At 41.6% G+C, this 18,976-nt stretch overlaps 1 protein-coding gene across 5 annotated transcripts in view; it reads right to left on the reverse strand.

Annotated features, from left to right (window-relative positions):
• GRIK2 (glutamate ionotropic receptor kainate type subunit 2) overlaps positions 1 to 18,140 on the reverse strand; it is a 366,025-nt gene extending 347,885 nt beyond the window's left edge. For 4 of the 5 annotated variants that reach the window (XM_032682341.1, XM_032682343.1, XM_032682339.1 and 1 more), the window contains exons 1-2: positions 18,003 to 18,140; positions 12,405 to 12,809 (exon numbers count right to left, since the gene is read on the reverse strand). In XM_032682341.1, the coding sequence (XP_032538232.1) occupies positions 12,405 to 12,519 (115 nt within the window). In that variant the 5' untranslated portion in view covers positions 12,520 to 12,809; positions 18,003 to 18,140. Of the gene's footprint in view, positions 1 to 12,404; positions 13,117 to 18,002 lie in introns of those variants that run through there. The other variant, XM_032682340.1, reaches the window with a different exon arrangement.
• Between the last annotated feature and the right edge of the window lie 836 nt (positions 18,141 to 18,976).

Genomic DNA, 18,976 nt, shown 5'->3' on the forward strand with positions numbered 1-18,976 from the left:
AAAGATATCAATGGGAATATTGGTGTGTAGTGACCAATATATATTATATATATATATATATATATAATAATTTAAAACTGTACTTAGCATAGAGCATTTCAGAACTCAGAAAGCATCTGAAAATCTCAGTATACTCATGTCCTTTGCCAGCCCTGGTAGAAAATATTTTTGAAATTTCATTAAAACCTAGACTAACTCTTTTAAATTTTTCCTTTCAATTTGGTTAACAGAACAGCTCAACCATCTTTAGGGTGACACCAAAGCCAATATTTTGTGGTTATCAGTGTGCTCGTTTTCTGACAAAATAAACAAAATGAGCTTCCATTGATTACTTACTTCAGTGTAAGACCTACATGAACTCTAAAACAAGCTATTATTTTCATACTTCCTTCAGCTTCTTGGTTTTCAAAATTATGGTTCAATGGGATGATTCATGGAAATAAAATCTCTTGTGACTTTCCACCTATTAACTGTGTTTGTGAAGTTATCCATGTGGGTAAGCATTTGTGGAAGAGGTGTCTGATGAAATAAGGAGGTCAAATATGGAAGTAATAAAGACTCTTTTGCCTCCTCAGGAGTTCCCCTAATTTAACAGCAAAGAACTAAATGCTGATCCTCAGCATACTATGACTCCTTAAAATGGAAACCCAGAAAACCTACCTAGAGGTTTGTTGCACTGCTATAGTTTTATTCTACCTGCCTAGGAAGACATTAAACTGTAGCAGAAATGAACTTTACTATTCTCTACTGATTTACAGTACTCCTAGTTGAAACCAGTAAATTGGCACAATTACCTCCTCTTAAAAGAGTAGTGAAAGGAAGTTGTTACGGGTCTCACAGAGGAAAATCATCTCTAAATGAAGATTTCCCTTTCACCAAGAATATTGTTCCATGGCAAATTGAGTTGATGTTTTAACAAGCACCATTTCTACATTTTTAGTAGTTGGAAGGGGGTGTTGTATGCATAGGAGCACATATATATCCATAGTTTCATTCACAGAATTTAGTTTATCTTTCCTAGAGCACAAAATTATAAAGTGTTCCTTTTTCTTTTTCTGTCATAAATATGCTTGACTTTGTGTGGGCTTTTGTTAAATTTCATGGCTTCTTGCTTGAATTTTTTTTTGTTTGTTTTCGGGACCACTTCGAAAATATTCGTGAAGATCACACCCTATGAGAAGAGATTCTACCACCTTCACAGCTCTTTGCTATCCCAGGCTCACACTACTTGTCAGGAAGCAGATGGATAATCCTTATGAGTCCTTCCATCAAAGACCCCTGATGCACCCTCAGGCATTTCTCCTGGTTTACGTTAACAACAACTCCAGCAAAGGCAACACACTCTCACTTTTTTTTTCTGCATTTGGGTCACCACAGCATAAAAATATGTGTATATGTACACATTCACACAGAGCTTACTTGTGAAACTGTTGCTGACTATTCCTTTGTTCAAGTCAAAAAGAACACCTTTGACACTCAAATGATTGTCAAAAAAATAAGTAAAAGGGGCTTATCATCAAAAGTCCGATAATTTATTGTTAATACGGATTAGTGAAAATATTGCTGTTTACTTTTTTGAGTATATAAACAGAGTGGAATAGGTGACAGAGAGCTTTTGGTTTTCTATCCCTATAACCATCAGACGCGTTCTAATTAGTAGGACACCATTGGTCTGTGGAAAATTGAAGGAACAGGGGTGGGGTAGGGGTGGAGGGGAAAGCTTCCAAAAACACATGTTGCAAATTTTTTACAAACTGTAAGATTACAGTCAGGAGAGGAAATCAATGTGAACAGAGCTCCTGCGCCCACAAGACAGATAAATACAACAGCTTTATCCAACTCAAGTATCTTTCCATGAATGAAAAAAGCAAAAAGTGCTGCGGAAAGCAACCCACACTCTTTATGTAAGAACATGGTATAGTCTTACCTTAAATTCCCAAAAATGTAATGCTTAATGAACATTGACGATCATAGAATAATGCAAAGGTACAGCTCAATTTGAAATCTCCAATGTCTAGACACAAAAGGTCACCTATGGGCAACACTGAAGATGTTATGACTGGCTAATGTTGATTTGGTCTTTAAATGTGATTTTTCATTTTTTAGGCAGGTTTGAAACGACATTAGGAAATCTGATTTAATGCATTTTTGAACACATTTTTCTTAGCCATATCACAGTCACACAGTAAGTCTCTTCAGGCATATTGAATGTCGAGAATGATAGAGTCTGCTGAGATCTGAAGAGATAAGCCTTAATAACACTCATATTTTATAGTCTTTCCTTCTCAAGGACATTCTAACAAATACATATAGCACTACTGAAAGGAAGTCACATGTATCTTTGACATAGTTCCATTTTCTTTCCTCAGTTACTTACAGATGAGGCATGCACAGCACTTCTCCTGAACTGACCCCTTGCATGTTTTCTCCAAGGCTAAGATCAAATCTAGGCATGAACAGATTATTTAACTATGTTTCTGCTCTTTATGTAAACATCATACTCAATATTCAGTAACAAGCAAAGGGATTTAACTAAGCAAATTCTTAGCTTAAAAAAATAAAGCTATGTTTTCTTTTGGTATTATTGGATCATTTTGTCAAATGTTATCTTTACTTTTGATATTAACTGGACAGAAACAAAAATCTTACTAGTCGCACAGTCGTAAATGGTCTTTGTATGTAAACAGTGCTTATTTCATTGATGCCTTTCAATTCCTTTCTGTTATTTTTTCAACAGTGATGACCTTGAACTCCTCTGCATTATTTTTCTCAAACCACTTACATCCTGCCAATCAACCTCTTTTTTTTTTCTTTCAAAAAACCAAAGAGAATAGCGTTGTCAGGGATATCTGGGAGCACGTCCAAGTAGTTCATTGTCTAAAATAGATCAGTTCCTCAAGGTATGAAGGAAAACACCAAAAAACTGTTAGCTTTGAAAAGGGACTGATTCAAAAGCACAGTTTTTCAAAATTAGCAAGAGATACTCCCTCAGTACTTGACATATTGTTTTAAAAGAAAGAATTCTAGACTTGCCCTCAAAATGACGATGAGCAGTCACTGGTGGTACGATATGAAGCAAGAATAATGAATGTAAGTATAATATACAAATGCATGCTAATAATTTATTAAAGGTTTGTATGATTTTTTTTAATTTTCAGTTATTGAAATGCATAAAAAGTGAATATACATTTTCATTATTGTATAAAAAACCAAAAATCACTGTTGAATCATTTTAAAAGAAAGTTAATTCCCCTGATTTAAAGTACTCCATGTGTTATTAATTTTCCTAATGTAACTTTTTATCCAATTCCTTAATGAATAAGTAACACGGAACTTCTTTTAAAGATTTCCTTCATTGTAGGATAAATGTTGCAAATTAACAATGAAGTTATTGCTTTAAAAAATTCTTTTTTCTTACAGAATATGTAATCTTCATGTTCATTACTCTTATTTACATACACTTCTACATAGTACAATGTTTCTGACTGTTTTGTAACTGCAGTGTTTGATCAGTGGAACAAGTTGTACTGCTAATACTGAACTGCATTAACCGGTGAGTATACCCTTTTCAACTTGATAAAAACAACCATCAGTCAAAATTATTTTCTATCATGTTGAATTTGTTTATGGATAGATGGATAAATATTATTAAGGTCAATAAGTGAATGACAAAGTTAGGCATAAAAAGACTGTGGTGTGATTTACAAGACAATTGGGAAAAAAAAGTGTCAAGGAAAGACAGGTTCTGGAATGAACTCCTTAGTTAATGTTAACCAGCACAGATGGTTTTACTAGAAGAGCGCTGTATTCAACATCGTTATGGACCTAATCATTCACCAATTCATACAGACAATTAAAATAGCTAGGATAAACAGACACATTTCTGTGGACTTTAACATCATTACTTAGTTTTAGCATTAAAGAGATCTAAGCCAGTCTTTTTCTATGCAGCATCCTGCAACTTACAGCAACAGAAAGGTAGAGAAGAATCAGACCTAAAGTATACTGCAAGTTATCTTATTTCGGTATTTGATCCATAAATTATAAAATCATAGACTATGCTGAGTTGGAAGGAACCTATTAGGATCATCAAGCCCAACTCCTGGCCCTGCACAGGACACCCCAAGAATCATATCGTGTGTCTGAGAGCATTGTCCAAACACTTCTTGAACTCTATCTGGTCTGATGCTGTGACCACTTCCCTAAGGATCCTGCTCCAATGCCCCAACCACTCTCTCTATGAAAAACCTTTTCCTGATTGTACTTGTGAATAGCTACATATAAGATAAGTATATATATATGTATACATATAAAACTTTACAAAGTATCATATTATTTATGGTATAAAAATAAAAACAAACTATCATAAATCAACTTAGCACTAAACCATCAAGGACTGTACATCTCTGACAATCTAGGTAGTTGGCATTGACTGATGATTGAGCACTGACTCTGAAAATATGGGTAGGAATAGAAGAATTAATTGGTTTCCAAGTAAAATAACTAGTTTTGTCAAAGCTTTGTAATGTGGAATGTTGAGGTAGGACTGAAAATATTTGCTTGCATACTTAAAAATACTGAAAGTCAAATTTTACCATTATGACCTACGAGACTCAGATTTTCTTGTAAACGTTTCAGGCTTACTAGTGTAATTATTTTAATTACAGACTCTTTGGTAAATCATGTCCTAATTGTGCAACTTTTAAATAACATCATAAATGTGAGTTGATTGATATAACTGATATATGTTTAGCTCTTGAATTGATCAAAATAGCTGGTATATCTTTAGCTCCTAGAGAAAGACAAAAGCCCAAATGGATGGCAAGTTGAGTTATAAACTAATCCTTAATAAATTTAGCCAGATTATTACCTACTAATTGTGTATATGCAATGGTGGTTTTTAAATTAAGTATCAGTTACCTAATGACAACAACTGTTTTAAAGTAATAGTTATTTTTACATTCAGAGAAATGTGACTCTTAATTTGAAATATTTTCCTGGAGATACAGAAAGAGCTAAATGTGAAGATGGAATGCTCTTCCAAAGTGAAGTAGATCTGCACCTATTGAAGCAAGCTTGATAATCTTTACTCAATAAACTTCTGTAGAATAAGTAATCAGTTAACTATATGTGTTCACAAACAAGTCCTTATTTACAGGACTAATTTTGATTACATATTGTGGAAACAAGCGCCACTCATTTGCTGGCAAGTTTTTAGCAGAATGGGTGAGCAGTCTCTGTTTCAGCATTTTTTGTTTTTCATGTTAAGAAGAAACTGTTGAGCCATTAATATATTAATCTTTCCCTTTTAAATTTCCACCTGAGAAAATGAGTTCAGTGTATGGTAATAAACACTAAAACCTGAGGAGAAAACAAAAAACCCTACTCAAGCCACTTTGACTTCCTCCATATTGCTGATCCATGAGAGGCATGGTTCATCTAGTCTCACTTTAGCCACGTAAGAATTATCCAGCCTAAGTCAACTTTGTCTAATCCTTCTGCCTTTTTCACTCTGTAAATACTGCAGAGGAGCCATAAGGCATGGTTTAGACTAGAAGTTTAATTTTAAGACAGAAATGAGGACTTCCAGATTAGTGCATTTCTCTAAAGATGAAATTCTCTGAGATCCACAAACAAATTTACCTTCCAATGCTTATTGTGAACCAAGAACAAACTTTATAATCTAAGCACTACAGTGTAGCTATGCTTTTAACTACCCCTACCCTAGACTCCACTCACAGTACTAGCAGGCAACCTATTTTTCTAAATCCCAGGCAGAAACACCTAGAAATGGAAACACTTCAAAAAAATATATTATCTAAAAATGTGTATTTCATTTCAAAGCAGCCTACCAAACACAGATGAGTTATTGCATTTCAATAGCATTTTGGATTACAAGAATAATGTTCAAGGAAATCTGAATCACAGTTAATCCAAGTCACTTGCAAATCTTGATGCAAGAGTATCTTTGCAGGCAATATAAAAAAGAGCAGTCATGAGCACTCCACACACAGTTTACTTCTGATTTTTGCCCAAAGGAAAAAAAATTGGTGTGTTTTAATTCATAATAGTTGCTTTTTAAAGAAGTTTAGAATATATTTTTGAGTTTGATTAGTATTTTACACAACATTACTGTACCATCTAGTTTATCCAAAGCTGACTGAACTCCAGTATTGGAATAGCAATCATCACATGTTTGTTCTGTACTCTTTGCATTACTGAAAGCTTTGGCTATTTAAACTGAAGGTACCTAAGACAATTATTGCTATATAATAAAGGAATCAAAAGACTTCATGAGGAGGAGGGGGCAGGGAAGAGAGGGAAGAACACAACATGGATGGCACAGGACACACACAAAATTATAAGTATTAATATGACAGTGATCTTTGATTCTCCATATTCCAATTAAGATGTGACAGCATAATGACATTATGTCATTATGTTATCATATTGTTTAATCTAATCTTCCAACGTACATTACAGCATCACATTATAAAAAGTTTATTCGGGAAAAATTAATTTGCCTTGCAGATTGAGGACTATGGAAATAAGGCACCTTCTAGTTTCTATTTTGCATTACTGACAGACCTTCTAGTAATTGTTCCTCTGAAAGAGATTAAAGAGGATGAAGGTTAAAACTTAGAAACAGGCAAGGTAAATATTTTAAGTAGGGGACAAAGACCTGCTTTATTTACAATGACTACAAAATGTTTGGTTTGCTTTTTTTTAAATCTAGGGGATTTTCTCTAGTATAAAATAAATACATAAATAAATGAAAAAACTCTCTAATATTTGAGTTTAGAAAAATCTCTTTTTCTCTAGTTTCTTATCTCTGGTGGCAGAAACCATTTCATTCAGAAACCACATTTAAATTGGAGGTATTACTTGAACTTTGCATCTTTTCAAAAGACAAGTACCAGTCAGTAAGAAGCATGTTATACTCTCAGCATCCAAGCTATCACACAATTGTGTGAAAATCATTTTATAAGGCTATTGGTGTTCCAAACGCTGGGTGAAAGGATCTGGGGATATTCCAGAAAGCCCACACGGATGAAAGCTTTCTTAACCTACATTAAATCTTGATAATGTAATAATGAGTCTTTTAAAAGGATAATTCTAATTCCCCTATCTAGTGCAATAAAGACTGTATACAGCTAATCTGCTTTGCCCTTTCAATTAAACTCATCCAGGACGTTCTATGTAGTCAGCACCATGAATGAGTCATTAAAATTCTCGTTCTGTAAGAGTTGTGTGCAGCGCACCGTTGTTTCTAAATTCCATTAAATCCAAACGGTCTTTATCGCCCCATGACCACTGTGACTTCAATCAGCCAATTTAATTACCTTACAAAATTGTCAGCAGAAGCAGCAAAGAAAAACAGGAAGGGTTGTGACGTTATCAAATTGAAATCTTCCTCTGTGCTGTTTAATCTAGACCAGTCAATAACAATGCTTCTCACCTCCTTGCTGCTTTCCCGAGGCTCTTAACCTTACTCTTCTTTGAAAGATTTCTGTTGTTGTTTATAAGACTGATTTGAACTCCTCTCTGTGAGGATGTTAATAGATATCGAAAGCTTCTTGTCCTCGGCAGTAAATTTTTCATTGGCTCTGAATGCTGGACTTGCCAAGACACGGACCCCCGAGGGTTGCCTCAAGTGTTTGGCTTGCAGATTTTCTTTACACTCTCGATTTGAAGGCAGACTGCCTTCCCCACTTAAATCAGATAAGTAAATTTTCTCATTTCTCTCAAATACAGACATAAAGCTTACCTCCTTCCACCAAAAGGATGTCAATGCAAAATCCAAAGGAAAGTGAATACACATCCAGGAGAGTTATTTGCAAGTCCTTTAAGAAAGCTCTACTCGATCACCCAGCAGGTATTTTTCACTTGAACTCTTGTCTCATGCACTTCTGCACAGAACTAGCTCCCACTGCTGTGCCGTGACTTCCCTGATTTTAAATACTACATTTTGAAAATGGTCTCCAGAATCCCAGAAATGTGTGGTTTGACACCCACTGGCAACTGCAAAAGCAGTGGATGCAATAAGCCAACCTCTTCTGTGATTTTGCCACACTCGAACTCGTAAAAACAATTACATGGAGATAATCTGTTTGAGACAAAGAAGCTCAACTAAGTATGTCAGATTAGACCCGTGCTAAATCTTCACAGAGGAAGACTCAGGCATCTAGTAATTCCCCTCTTGGGGTTCCCACAATGGAGTTAAGAAATCAGGGGTTTTTTTCAGAGGTCCCAAACAGTACGTGATTATGTAAGGTTTGATTTGCTATTTGTTTTATGTAGGGCATCAGGAAAGTGCTAGGCTTTGTGAGACTTTGGCGTAGGGTTTTATTTTAGAAAAAAAAAATTTAAAAAAGTAATCAATAGCAGGAAATGCTTCTGGTAAGAGTTCAAAACTCTCCCTTTGTTCCTTGAAAAGTTTTTTCCATTCTGTCTTGAATTTCTTTTGCTTTTAAGTTGCAAGAAGCCACATGCACACGCGCACACATACACCCTTTCTTTATGGTTTATTGTAACACAAAGCATTCAGCTCCCTTTCTCATCTGCTTGAAGTCAGGCAACTCCAAAGCAACAAAAAGTCAAAACTACAGGTATAGGCCCCTACTTGTCTTTACCCTTCTTGAATGTGTTGAAGAAAATAAAACATCACACAAAATGGGTTATCACTTATCAGGCTATTGAGCCCCCTGCAATGGAGGTCTTTAGTCTTTCACCACACTCACGAATAATGAGTTACCCGAGGGAAAATGCAATGGGGAAACGGCTTTCACCTTCCAGTCACAGGTCCCCCTTCACACCTTTGCTGTAGGAGACGAATTGATCACAGGACTAGAGACAAGGTCGGAAACAGGCAGTTTAAATAAATGAGGGCATTTTAGAGCACTCCAGACTTCAAAGAGTTGACATGTAGTAGTAGGTGGGAAAAGAGGGGGTTTAAATAGCCCGGGATTTTACTGCCTTGGCAAGACAAGGAGTGGGTTTCTGAAAAGAGAGGTGAGCGATTACTGACGACTGATAGCTCTTAATGGCTTGTTAATTCAGAATTTCGGAGACAAGGTGCTGGGATGCCTTCAGGAGATAAAGGTAGATCGAGGTGACCTAGGAAAAGGAGGGGGGCGAGAGGTTGAGTCCGGCCAGGGCAGGTTGACCTGCCAGAGGCCGTGGGTAGAGGGGCGGCTCGGCTGGGCTCTGGATCCGCCGAGTTCCCTACCATTTCTTGGAAGCCGCTGCCCTGGGTCTGTGCTTACACAGGAGCAGTGAATCAGAAAGCTACGAAACATGATCCCCGATAGCGTAACTGATCTGCCAGCGGTCAGGTATTTTGGCTTTTGTTCGGTGCCAAGTGATAAGGAAAAGGTTTCAATCACACTTAGCACCGCGGAGAGACAAATACTAGGCTGCTGTTTTCTTCCTCATCAAGATGGGACCTGTCCTTTTATCCGCAGCAATGGTTTAAGACTGTTCCCACTTGACACTCTCGAATACCGTATGCACAAGCCTAACCTGGGCTTGCTAATGGGAAACTGTTCAGAAACAGGAGGGAGAGAGCTTGGTCCCATGCCCCATGAAGCAAAGCGTCATTTAGGAAGGGCAGCAGGTGTGATGCCCGAATACCACGTTGCCTAACTCCAGCAGCAGCAGCAGGCGGGTGTCCAGGTGTCTGAACAAGTGTCGCTGGGGAGGGAACAATGCCATCGTACAAGCCTCTCCCCGTGTTTCCTCCTTAAGACGCAGGCAGAAATAACCTCCCGCATTTGACAGATAGCCCAGGCCGTTCGACTTCCCTGTGTGGTTGCTAAAAGGTAGTTTGAGAGCGAGAAAGAGGGAGAGAAAGGACATGCTGGCTAGTCCCAACATAAGAGGAGCCGTGGGAAGGACAATGCGAATCCATGGTGGCTAATTTGCACAGAAGGAATGAGGGGGCTGCAGTTCTGGCAGGCTTCAAGCTCTCCCCTGTTGCCATAGTGCTGCTGGTTGAGGAAGAAGAGCGGGGGCTGGCAAGCTGCCTTCTGGAGGGAATCTCCTCAGCTCTCGCTTCTTCTCGGGAACGACTCCACGGCATCCCGTCCTCCTGGTCGCAAGGACATCCCAAAGGGACAGATAGCACGGGAATCCAGGGGGGGAGGCGGGGCATTCCCCCTCAGAAATAACGAAAGCTTTTTCACAGCTCACTCCCTATTCCTTCCGTCCTCCCCACCATGCCCTACACAGTGACAGAGATGTCAGCCTTTGGGGAAGGAGTAGGAGTTCTCTCGTGGTCACAGAGTCACTCCACACCTGGACTAGGCTAAATCCAGACTCCTTAAAACATAGATGTGCAACAGGCCTGGATGACCAGAGCAAAAATCTTCTTTGTGCTCTCTCACATTTAACATTCTCCATAATAAAACAAACTAACCAACTGCTCCCTTTCTACTTCTAAGGCTCAGTGATGGGTTGGAGACAATTCTTTTGAAAGACAAAAAAAAGCATCATGCGGAATTCTGCTACTCCGCTGCTACAAACACTGGAGTGAGCACAACTCGTTGGCCAGCTGTGTGACCAGAGTAGCTAACCTGGTACATGCACCACGATGTCACTGGATGCCAGAGTCCCGCTGTATTACCTTTCAGCCTCGGAATTATTTATTATTCTAACCATTGCCAAACCTCTCCTCTCCAGGGCTGTCTCTACGGGTACACTGGACTGGAAATTCAGGGGAAATGCCATTCTAAAGAAGGAAAGTCCACACACACACGCTTGCTAGTGCTGTGGCCGAGAAGATGTCTATTTATGCAGCTATCCCTGAATGTAACTCAGACTCCTAGAGACTAACCCTCGGGGCCCGTTAGGAATCCCGGTTCGTGGAAGGACAGACGGTCGGACAGTACCAGACTGCAGGCAGTCCTAGCACTCTATTCACGGCCATAGTTATGTATCAGACTGATTGCAAAATAGACCCCACAATGATATATGGACCTGTTTAGCCATGTCTAAAGAAACAAGCATTCCTGAAGACGGTTGCTAAGAGCAACGTAACTTAAGCACCACCTTTAGACCAGATGGAAGTAGAAAAAAAGTGCTGCTAGGAATTCAGCACACGGGATGGATAACAGCCTGGTTACTTTTTAATCATTACTCACCTTCCCCTCCATATAAAAGTGTGTGCGGGGGTGCGGATTTAAATAAGATCTATGTAAAATAGACACAAACCAAGTCACTACTCGCAGGCAAAGGCAAGAGCTTTCAGTGTCCCACAGAAATGAATGTAGCGGTTACAACAGTTTATCATGACCAGCGCGACTGAGGGAGAGACTCACTTCCTCCCTCCAGCCATGCTGTCGACAGTCACAGAGGATGCCGCTTCTCTAGGGAAGCAACTTTCGGTCTGTTCCCTCCGCCACCCTCCCCGCCCTGGCTCTCCTGCAGTGCCCAGGCGACTAGAAGGACGCTGATACGGGGCTCCTGTCGTGGCTCACCCCGGACTAGCGCCGGATGACTTTCCCTGGCCGCACAGCCCCCCTCGGACCTGCAGGTAACTTTCCGTCCTGTCCTTCCTCACTGCAAAACTTCTGTAGGGGATGCAGTGGTTGGAATTTCTCCCTCTCTTGCTTGCTTATACACACGTACACACGCGCGCACGCACAGGCAGACCTCTTATGGTTAGTACCACGGTCCAGTTGGGATAGTCTTTAAATTGTAAACCCACTCTACTCTCCTTGAAATTTCATTCTGATCTACTTGCCCCCTCCCCCCCCCCCGAGAGAGGGGAAATCATGCAACTTTTCTCGCATAGAAATGCTGTGTTTTTGAAAGGTACCGCAAAAGCTCTTTCACGACCACTGCTCAAGACATAAATCTTCTCTTCTCTAACCCTAAACGCCACTCAAGTGTCAAGCAAGTAGACAGACGCTTCAAGGGAAATCAGCCCTAAGGTCTCAATTCACAGCCTTGCGCCCGCACGGAATCGGCTCGGGGGGGGGGGATCAGAGACGGGCGACCGAAACTTAACTAGTTGACAGGTTTTTAACTGATCAAGTACATCAAAGCATCGTATTAGCCACGCTTTCCCCTACTGTGGAAACAATAAAGGAAAACAATGGAAACAATTACGAGGAAGCCATGCAAGCTGCGCAGAGCCTTAGGCAACCGCGTTTGCCAGTCATTTTTGTATTGTTATTATAATTATCATCATCATCATGCCGTTACTAGGGCTACAATGAGTTGCAGCGACAGAAAAAAAACACACAGCAATTCTTCCCTCCGGATGCAAAATAGAGAGGGACTTCTGTGCCTGACTCCGTTAGCACGTCCCAGCTCTCCCCCAGCATCCCCTTCTGAGTCAATCCTACGTAAATCACATTCAGGCTTAAATGAGTAATGAAAAAAGTGTCGAGAAATCTTACCAAATCTTAATACATGTGTGGTTCCTTGAGAATATCCAATCCACAGTAAGCAAAGAAGGAATCTAACGGTGCATCTGAAGACTGAATTAGTTACAATAGGGGAAATAATCTTCATGATGTTTCTATGCACACACGCGCTGCCTTACTTCCCCCTTCTAAGCCGTCAGGTTTCCCGGTAGGGTGAGAATGAGGATACGTAAACTGATGGCCCTCAGACACGATCACGGCATGGTCACAGAGAGAGGAGAGAGTCTACGCTTCCCAAACCCATTAGCAATCCCTGCATGTTCTTCATTCACTGCGCCAAGGAGCAACCTTCAACTGCAAGGAATGGTGGGACATCCATGTTAGTCGGGGGAGAATCCTTGAGAAATCCAAACACACACAATGTCCAGCCGAGTAAACCTGGGAGGCAAGAAAGGAGGAAAATCAATAGGTAATCCAGCTCGAGAAATCGCTGAGGCATCGCCACATAGCGAGCACCAGCCGTTTCACTGGCGAAGCTTTTGCCGTGCTCCCATTCTACTGCACTGCTGCACAGCTTCTGACGCGAAGCCAAGATTAAGTGAGAGAAATTGAGATAGCTCTTCTCTGCTTAAGGCTGCCTGCCAGACAGCCTTCCCAATTTCTATTATGCAACCGATCTGATCGCCTGGCGTTGTTAAAGGAAAAAAACAGCTCGGTTTTATTTACATGCTTCTAATTGTTATTAGTATTTCAGTTGTTCTGAACAATATCTATAAGGTGTGGGGGGTGTGCTACAGAGGAGAAGGGAATCATTTGTGTAAAAATCAATTCATGCATTTTAATAGCTGACTGCCTGGCTCGAAATCACTTATCTTCAGAGTTGTGAAAGAGAAGGCTGACAACAAAGTCATGCAGGTTATCAGAGTAACATTCAGGCTTAAAAAAAAATCATGATATTTACATTCACTAACTGTTACTCATGTTAATGTATGAAGTAGGATAAATGCAATGGCTTGTATACTGATCGTCCTTAGGAACTTGCTCCAGACACAATGATTACAGAGCACCAGCCTGATTTTGCAAGGTAAACAGAAATCGGCAGTACTAGAACAACCTTGTTGAATGCAAAGACCTGTTTCGCTAAACTTAGTGGAATTGCAATGTTGCTTAACAGACAGTAACTTAGGGATTTACTAGTTTATGATTTTCACTTTATTCTGCCACTCTCTTATTTGCACTCTGCTTTCCTTTCACTCTACTATTATGGAAATGTTGCTGTTCCTCCCTGTACTGAGAGATCTACGTAGTTTGTCATTTGCAGTCCTCAGTGAGAACAATAACACTTTCCAGTTTGATAATGGGATACTGAGTTTATATCTTCAAATGCAGTCACAGACTTTGTCTTTTGGCCAGGTGTTCCAAAGAAGATAAACTTATTTTGTGGACTACTTCAGATTTTCCTTGGAAATACAATTAGTTGTGTGCCTGAATCCATTGAATTACATTGAATTGAGACTGTCAGGTTTTGCAATCTAAGTGAAGCTCTTGCTGAACCTACTCAAGCTTTATTACAAACACTAAAAGATAATTTCTGTATTTCCCACCAGGAAAATGAATGCATTTTATTCTACATTCTGCCTACAGACGTCTTTTGTCTCCTTTATCTCCCTCCCTGCCTTTTATTACTAAAGAAAATATCACTGTGAGACTTCCCCCACAGGTACATACAGATGAACACAGAATAAACCTAACTTTACAGAAATAAATACCGGTGATACCAAGCTAATGAGAGCACTCTGAGGAATCTATCAGAAGCAGTGCATGGCAGAGGTGAGTTACAGTTTGTTCTTAAATAACATCCATGTGTTGTAGACGTGTAAATAAGTAACAGCAGCATTTGGATTATAACCTGTAGTGTTGGTCCTCTGCATCCTTAAAACTGTTAGCAATTCACAGTAACTTTTTATTATCTTGCATTACTGATTTCCTCTGCACACTTTTAGTTGAAACACTGTAAAACGCTGATGAAAAGAAATGTACGTTCCGCGAGGGGATTATTAAACATCATTGATTTTTTTTTTTTCCTTAAGATGGAGGCATAACTGCAGTGTCAAAAATAACTATCATGAATGGCTAGTTCTGCAGTCTAGCAGGGAATTCAATCACACGATTTGACTACTGGAGCACTTTAAAAAGAACACCTGGTGTTAAAAGCAAGGATATCTAGCGACTCCTTCAGTTCACACTTAGAATATCTCCCAGTTAAAACGCAGAGATATGTTTTTTCTTCTGTTTTCTATTTCATTTATTCTCTTCTACTCGTTTATATTTTATCTTAGTCGAAGGAAAAATAAAACCGACCCACGTGAATACTATGAAAGTTCTTTGCCTCCCTCCCTGGTGTCGCTGAAATAAAGGACATTAGACATCTTTAGGTATATTTTCAATTGTGAATGCTCAGATGCAGCTTGCTGCCTAACCGAATTTTTGCTTATTTATTTCATTTAGTTTTGGTATAAGCAGTTTTGAAAATATAATATTCACGGTCAACTTCAGTCCATTAAACAAGAGATAAACTTTGGGAAAAGTGACTGCTGTTATCAGTCTGATTTTCTAAGGTCTCAAAAAAAAAAATACAGCTACCTGTAATCTCAGCACAGCAGAGCTCCTAACTCACTGAGGTGTTTAGAATTTGAATCATAAAACAACCTGTGGTTAATTCCTGTTACTACTAAACACTCAGCAGCCCACGCTGCAGCCCCTGGTCTCACGCCTGAGGCTCACACCGGGTTTCCTTCCCCCCCGCACCAGCATCCCCCGCTGCCGGCTGCGGCCTCAGCACCGCGGACAGCGCCCGGCGCGGCCCCGATGGCCCCTTCAGCACCGCGGAGAGCACTCCCGGTCTCCGCCGCCCCTGCTCCAGGTGTCAACACGCCTTTTCTGTCATCCTTTCCGGTCATTTCACGGTATGGAAAGAAAATTAAAACCTGTTATCGGCTTCTTTAAAGACATATATTATATCCTCGATTATGTTAGCTAGCCAGCTATTTTGTGGCATTTTATGGCTTCAGAAGGAGTAACGCTTTCCTTATCTGCTATCACACATCACCTAATGTGTGAACATCCTTTCCCCTTTCTTTCAAACCCTAGCTACCACCTTGAGGAAAAGTCGTAATTAACCCAGAAATATTTCCTCAAGAATATCAGTTCCTTATATACAAAAAGTAAATCTTGGGAGACATCAGATGTTTAGAACTCACTATATTTGGTGACTGAAGATCACTTATAGACTATCTAATTAACTCAAGCCTCAATCTTCACCACCCTAAACTCCGTTTCTGTTAATTGGAGTTTAACTTCACTTCTTCTTCGGGAAATGGAAAAGGAAGGGAACCCTTTAAAAAGATACCTTTGTGCACCCTCCAGAATGATTTCAATATTAAAACAGGTGAAGGTTCTTAGTGCCTTTCATATTTCTTCCTCAGTGATATGTACAGTTCAAAGGCTGCAAATCCCTAATAAAATGTCACAGATAAGCTGGTCTTGTGTTTTGGGAGCTCGTCACCACTGTTACACAGCTCTTTTCATATTAAAGTCTATATGAAACTGCCCTGTACACTTCAGTGATCAGCAACAGGGAAATCTACAATTCCTTGGATATATGTTTTGATTTGTTTGGTCATCTATCTTATACATGCTGGTAACACATCTATAATACACAAGGACATCTTTAATACACAAGGACAATGTTCAAGTGCAGCTGATATGAAAAACAGTAATCCAGCTATAGGCAGGGAAAGAAGAATAGAAAATCTGAGGCCTTTACATCTTTTCTGGTTAATAAAATCTGCTATACTTTTAGCTGTGTGTCAAGTACAAATGGTGTATATTATGTACATAATGTTTCATTTGGAAAGGGGAGATATGTGATTCTGATTACCTTATTATATCAGGCGCTTTTCTCATCAGATCTTATTTTTATGTGCTGTTATCACTATAAAAGTTAACCAGTTTCAGCTAGCTGCCACCTACTGGGATGTATAGTTCTATCATATTACTTTGAAAAGGAATGGGCTTTTATTTTCAGGCCATAGCTGTGTCTCTAAGAACCGATAATGAGGTTTTTATGTCACTTAATCTACTATTTTGACCCCTCCCAACAACAATCGATATAAATTTAGTATATGTATAACATACGGTCCCCTATATGTTTCTTGAACATTTTTTGGCAAGTCCTTGTAAATGCTTCAGGTTCACATGCCACCACAGTCCTCCTGCAATCTGGTGTGAGGAGAGCCACAGTTTCCTGCAACACCTAACCAGCATCTTCAGACCTCTAGAAACAAGAATTGCAGCTTTGCTGACAAAGCAGTAACACAGTTCTCCCTTTTTAAATGCTTGCTAAAGTATTCAAATTAATGTTGATATTATCTTTTAAAAACACATTGTGGCCCACTGGCATTTCACTCCCACTAGCTGTAACAAAACCATAGGTCCTTCTCTGTTTGTTATTATCTCAGTCCAAATTTACAACAAGTTTCTGCTGCACCAGTGATTAGTGACATTTTAAGATAGTAATTAATTTTTAGCTAGTGGAAAGACATGTATTCTAATTAATGAACTGAGTATGTAATAGACTTACTTGTTCAGGCACTTTTGATTATCACAAAAATGCACTTTCTAGCAAGTTTTAAGGAGCAAGAACAAATATTTATGACATTGTCTACATATTAGCGTTTGGTCCCTTCAGCTTGTTTCGGGGTTGGGGAAGCTGTACAAGATTTTGGCAGTAAAATTATGATGTTTAATGTTTTTCTTTCTCTACTCCCCCAAAAGTTTCCAAGGAAAACGTGAAGAGAGGTTTTCATTACAATGTATTCATTCCTTCTCTCGGTGCGCACACGGCTCTTGCAATCATGCCTCCACTCCGTAGGCAAGAATGTCTTGCTTTCCACAGAGTGTCAGCGCCCTGGCTAGGTTAGCGATGGATGCTCACCCAAAGAATGCTGATTTTGTTCAGAAATAAATGACAGGGTTGCCAACAAGTTGAAAGGGGGACTGGCTGTGTCGTACGGTGGGGGCAGGAGGAGACCTCACGGAAGCAGAGACTATTGTCCACTCACAACTCTAGCGAAGTTAGAGCCCGTTTCTCACCTCCTCTCCCCGAGGAGTGCTACCGGCTCGGTAGCTACCGGCTCGGCCTCCCTGAGCCCGTCTCGGGAGCAGCGCTCCGACTGTGGGAGGGAATTCCGGGCTGCCGCGGGCACTAGGCGGTGTGCATCGCGGGGCTGCGCTGCCCTGGCCTCTCGCCCCCCTTCCCACACCTCCACTTCCAGCATGGGAACATTGGTAGCTCTGACGGTGTGGAACAGCGGTGGGAGGAAGAGAGGAAGACGACAGGTTTGCCTTCCCCACAGTGAGGGACAGAGCCGGGCGGGAGCAGCGCTTGGGTATTCCAGCTCAGCGCTCGCCTTTGCCCTGAGACACCTGGCCAAGAGCCATCGTGCAGCTCTCGGCACGACGCGGCCACGGTGCATCCCCTCCGCCTCCCTCCCCCTCCCGCAGCCCCTCACTTGCATGCAACCCCTCCGGCCGTGGTGGACAGCCGGAGACCCCGGGACATCCTCCTACCTTGAGCTGCGGGAGGGGAATCGGGGAGGGAGAGGAAGGCGGAGGCAGGGGAGGAAGGGCGGTGGCAGGACGCCGAGGACAGCCCGGGCTGCTGTGCAGCCGGTGTCCGGGCACCACTGACGGCGACGGCAAGCGGCGCCCGAGCGAGGGAGGGAGGAGAGAGAGAGAGGAGGAGGGAGAGAGAGAAGGAGGGAAGAAGGGAGGGATGGAGGGAAGGGAGGAAGGAGGGAGACCCGCCTCCCTTCGGGAGCGCTGCACAGCGCCCTTTAAAGGAGCAGAAACTCGCTTTCTCTGCGGCCGCCGCCGTCAGCTCCCCACAACGCCAAGTGTCGCCGCTGCCCCCGGCGCTGCCCGTGGCCACCGGCGGCCGCAGGACTTCGCGGGCGGCCGACGAAACAGGAGCGCTCTCGCCTCTGTCTCCGCTTCGCCGCCCGAGGGGCTCGACCTCCCCGGGCGGTTAGTTTTCAAGGCGTTAAAATTCCGAGGTCCTGATAGGGGTCCCTGAGCCCGTTTTGTGAACGCGGAGGGAGTGGGGGTTTGGACACTGTCGCCTGTAAACCGGCTCTTAGCAGCCCCTGCCCGACCCATTTTGCCCCGTGGGTGCTGAGGTGAGCGGAGTGCTCCTACCGCAGCCTGCGGGGGTGCTAAAAAAGTCCGGATGCCTTCGGCTGCTTCTCGACTCCTTTCTTATGCTGGAACCTGCCTGTCCCCACTCCTTCCTTGAACTAGCGGATGCTAAGTTCGGGCATTTTTTTCGCCACTCTACCCCTTACAGGTTGGAAGGGGATCCAGGGAGTGGGCGACTGCCTCTGCCCCACTCCCCTCCCGACTCACTCCTAAGTGGTCAAAGTGAGGGAAGGGGGTTCTGGTAATAGGACCAAGGCCTCCCTCACGAGCTGGATTGGGAAATGTGTCGTTCTGCCCGTCTTGCCCGTCTGCCAGTGATTTTCTTCTTCGCCCAGCAGCGCTCGTCC

This window comes from Chiroxiphia lanceolata, chromosome 3 (genome assembly GCF_009829145.1).
Source record: "Chiroxiphia lanceolata isolate bChiLan1 chromosome 3, bChiLan1.pri, whole genome shotgun sequence".
NCBI lineage: Eukaryota > Metazoa > Chordata > Aves > Passeriformes > Pipridae > Chiroxiphia > Chiroxiphia lanceolata.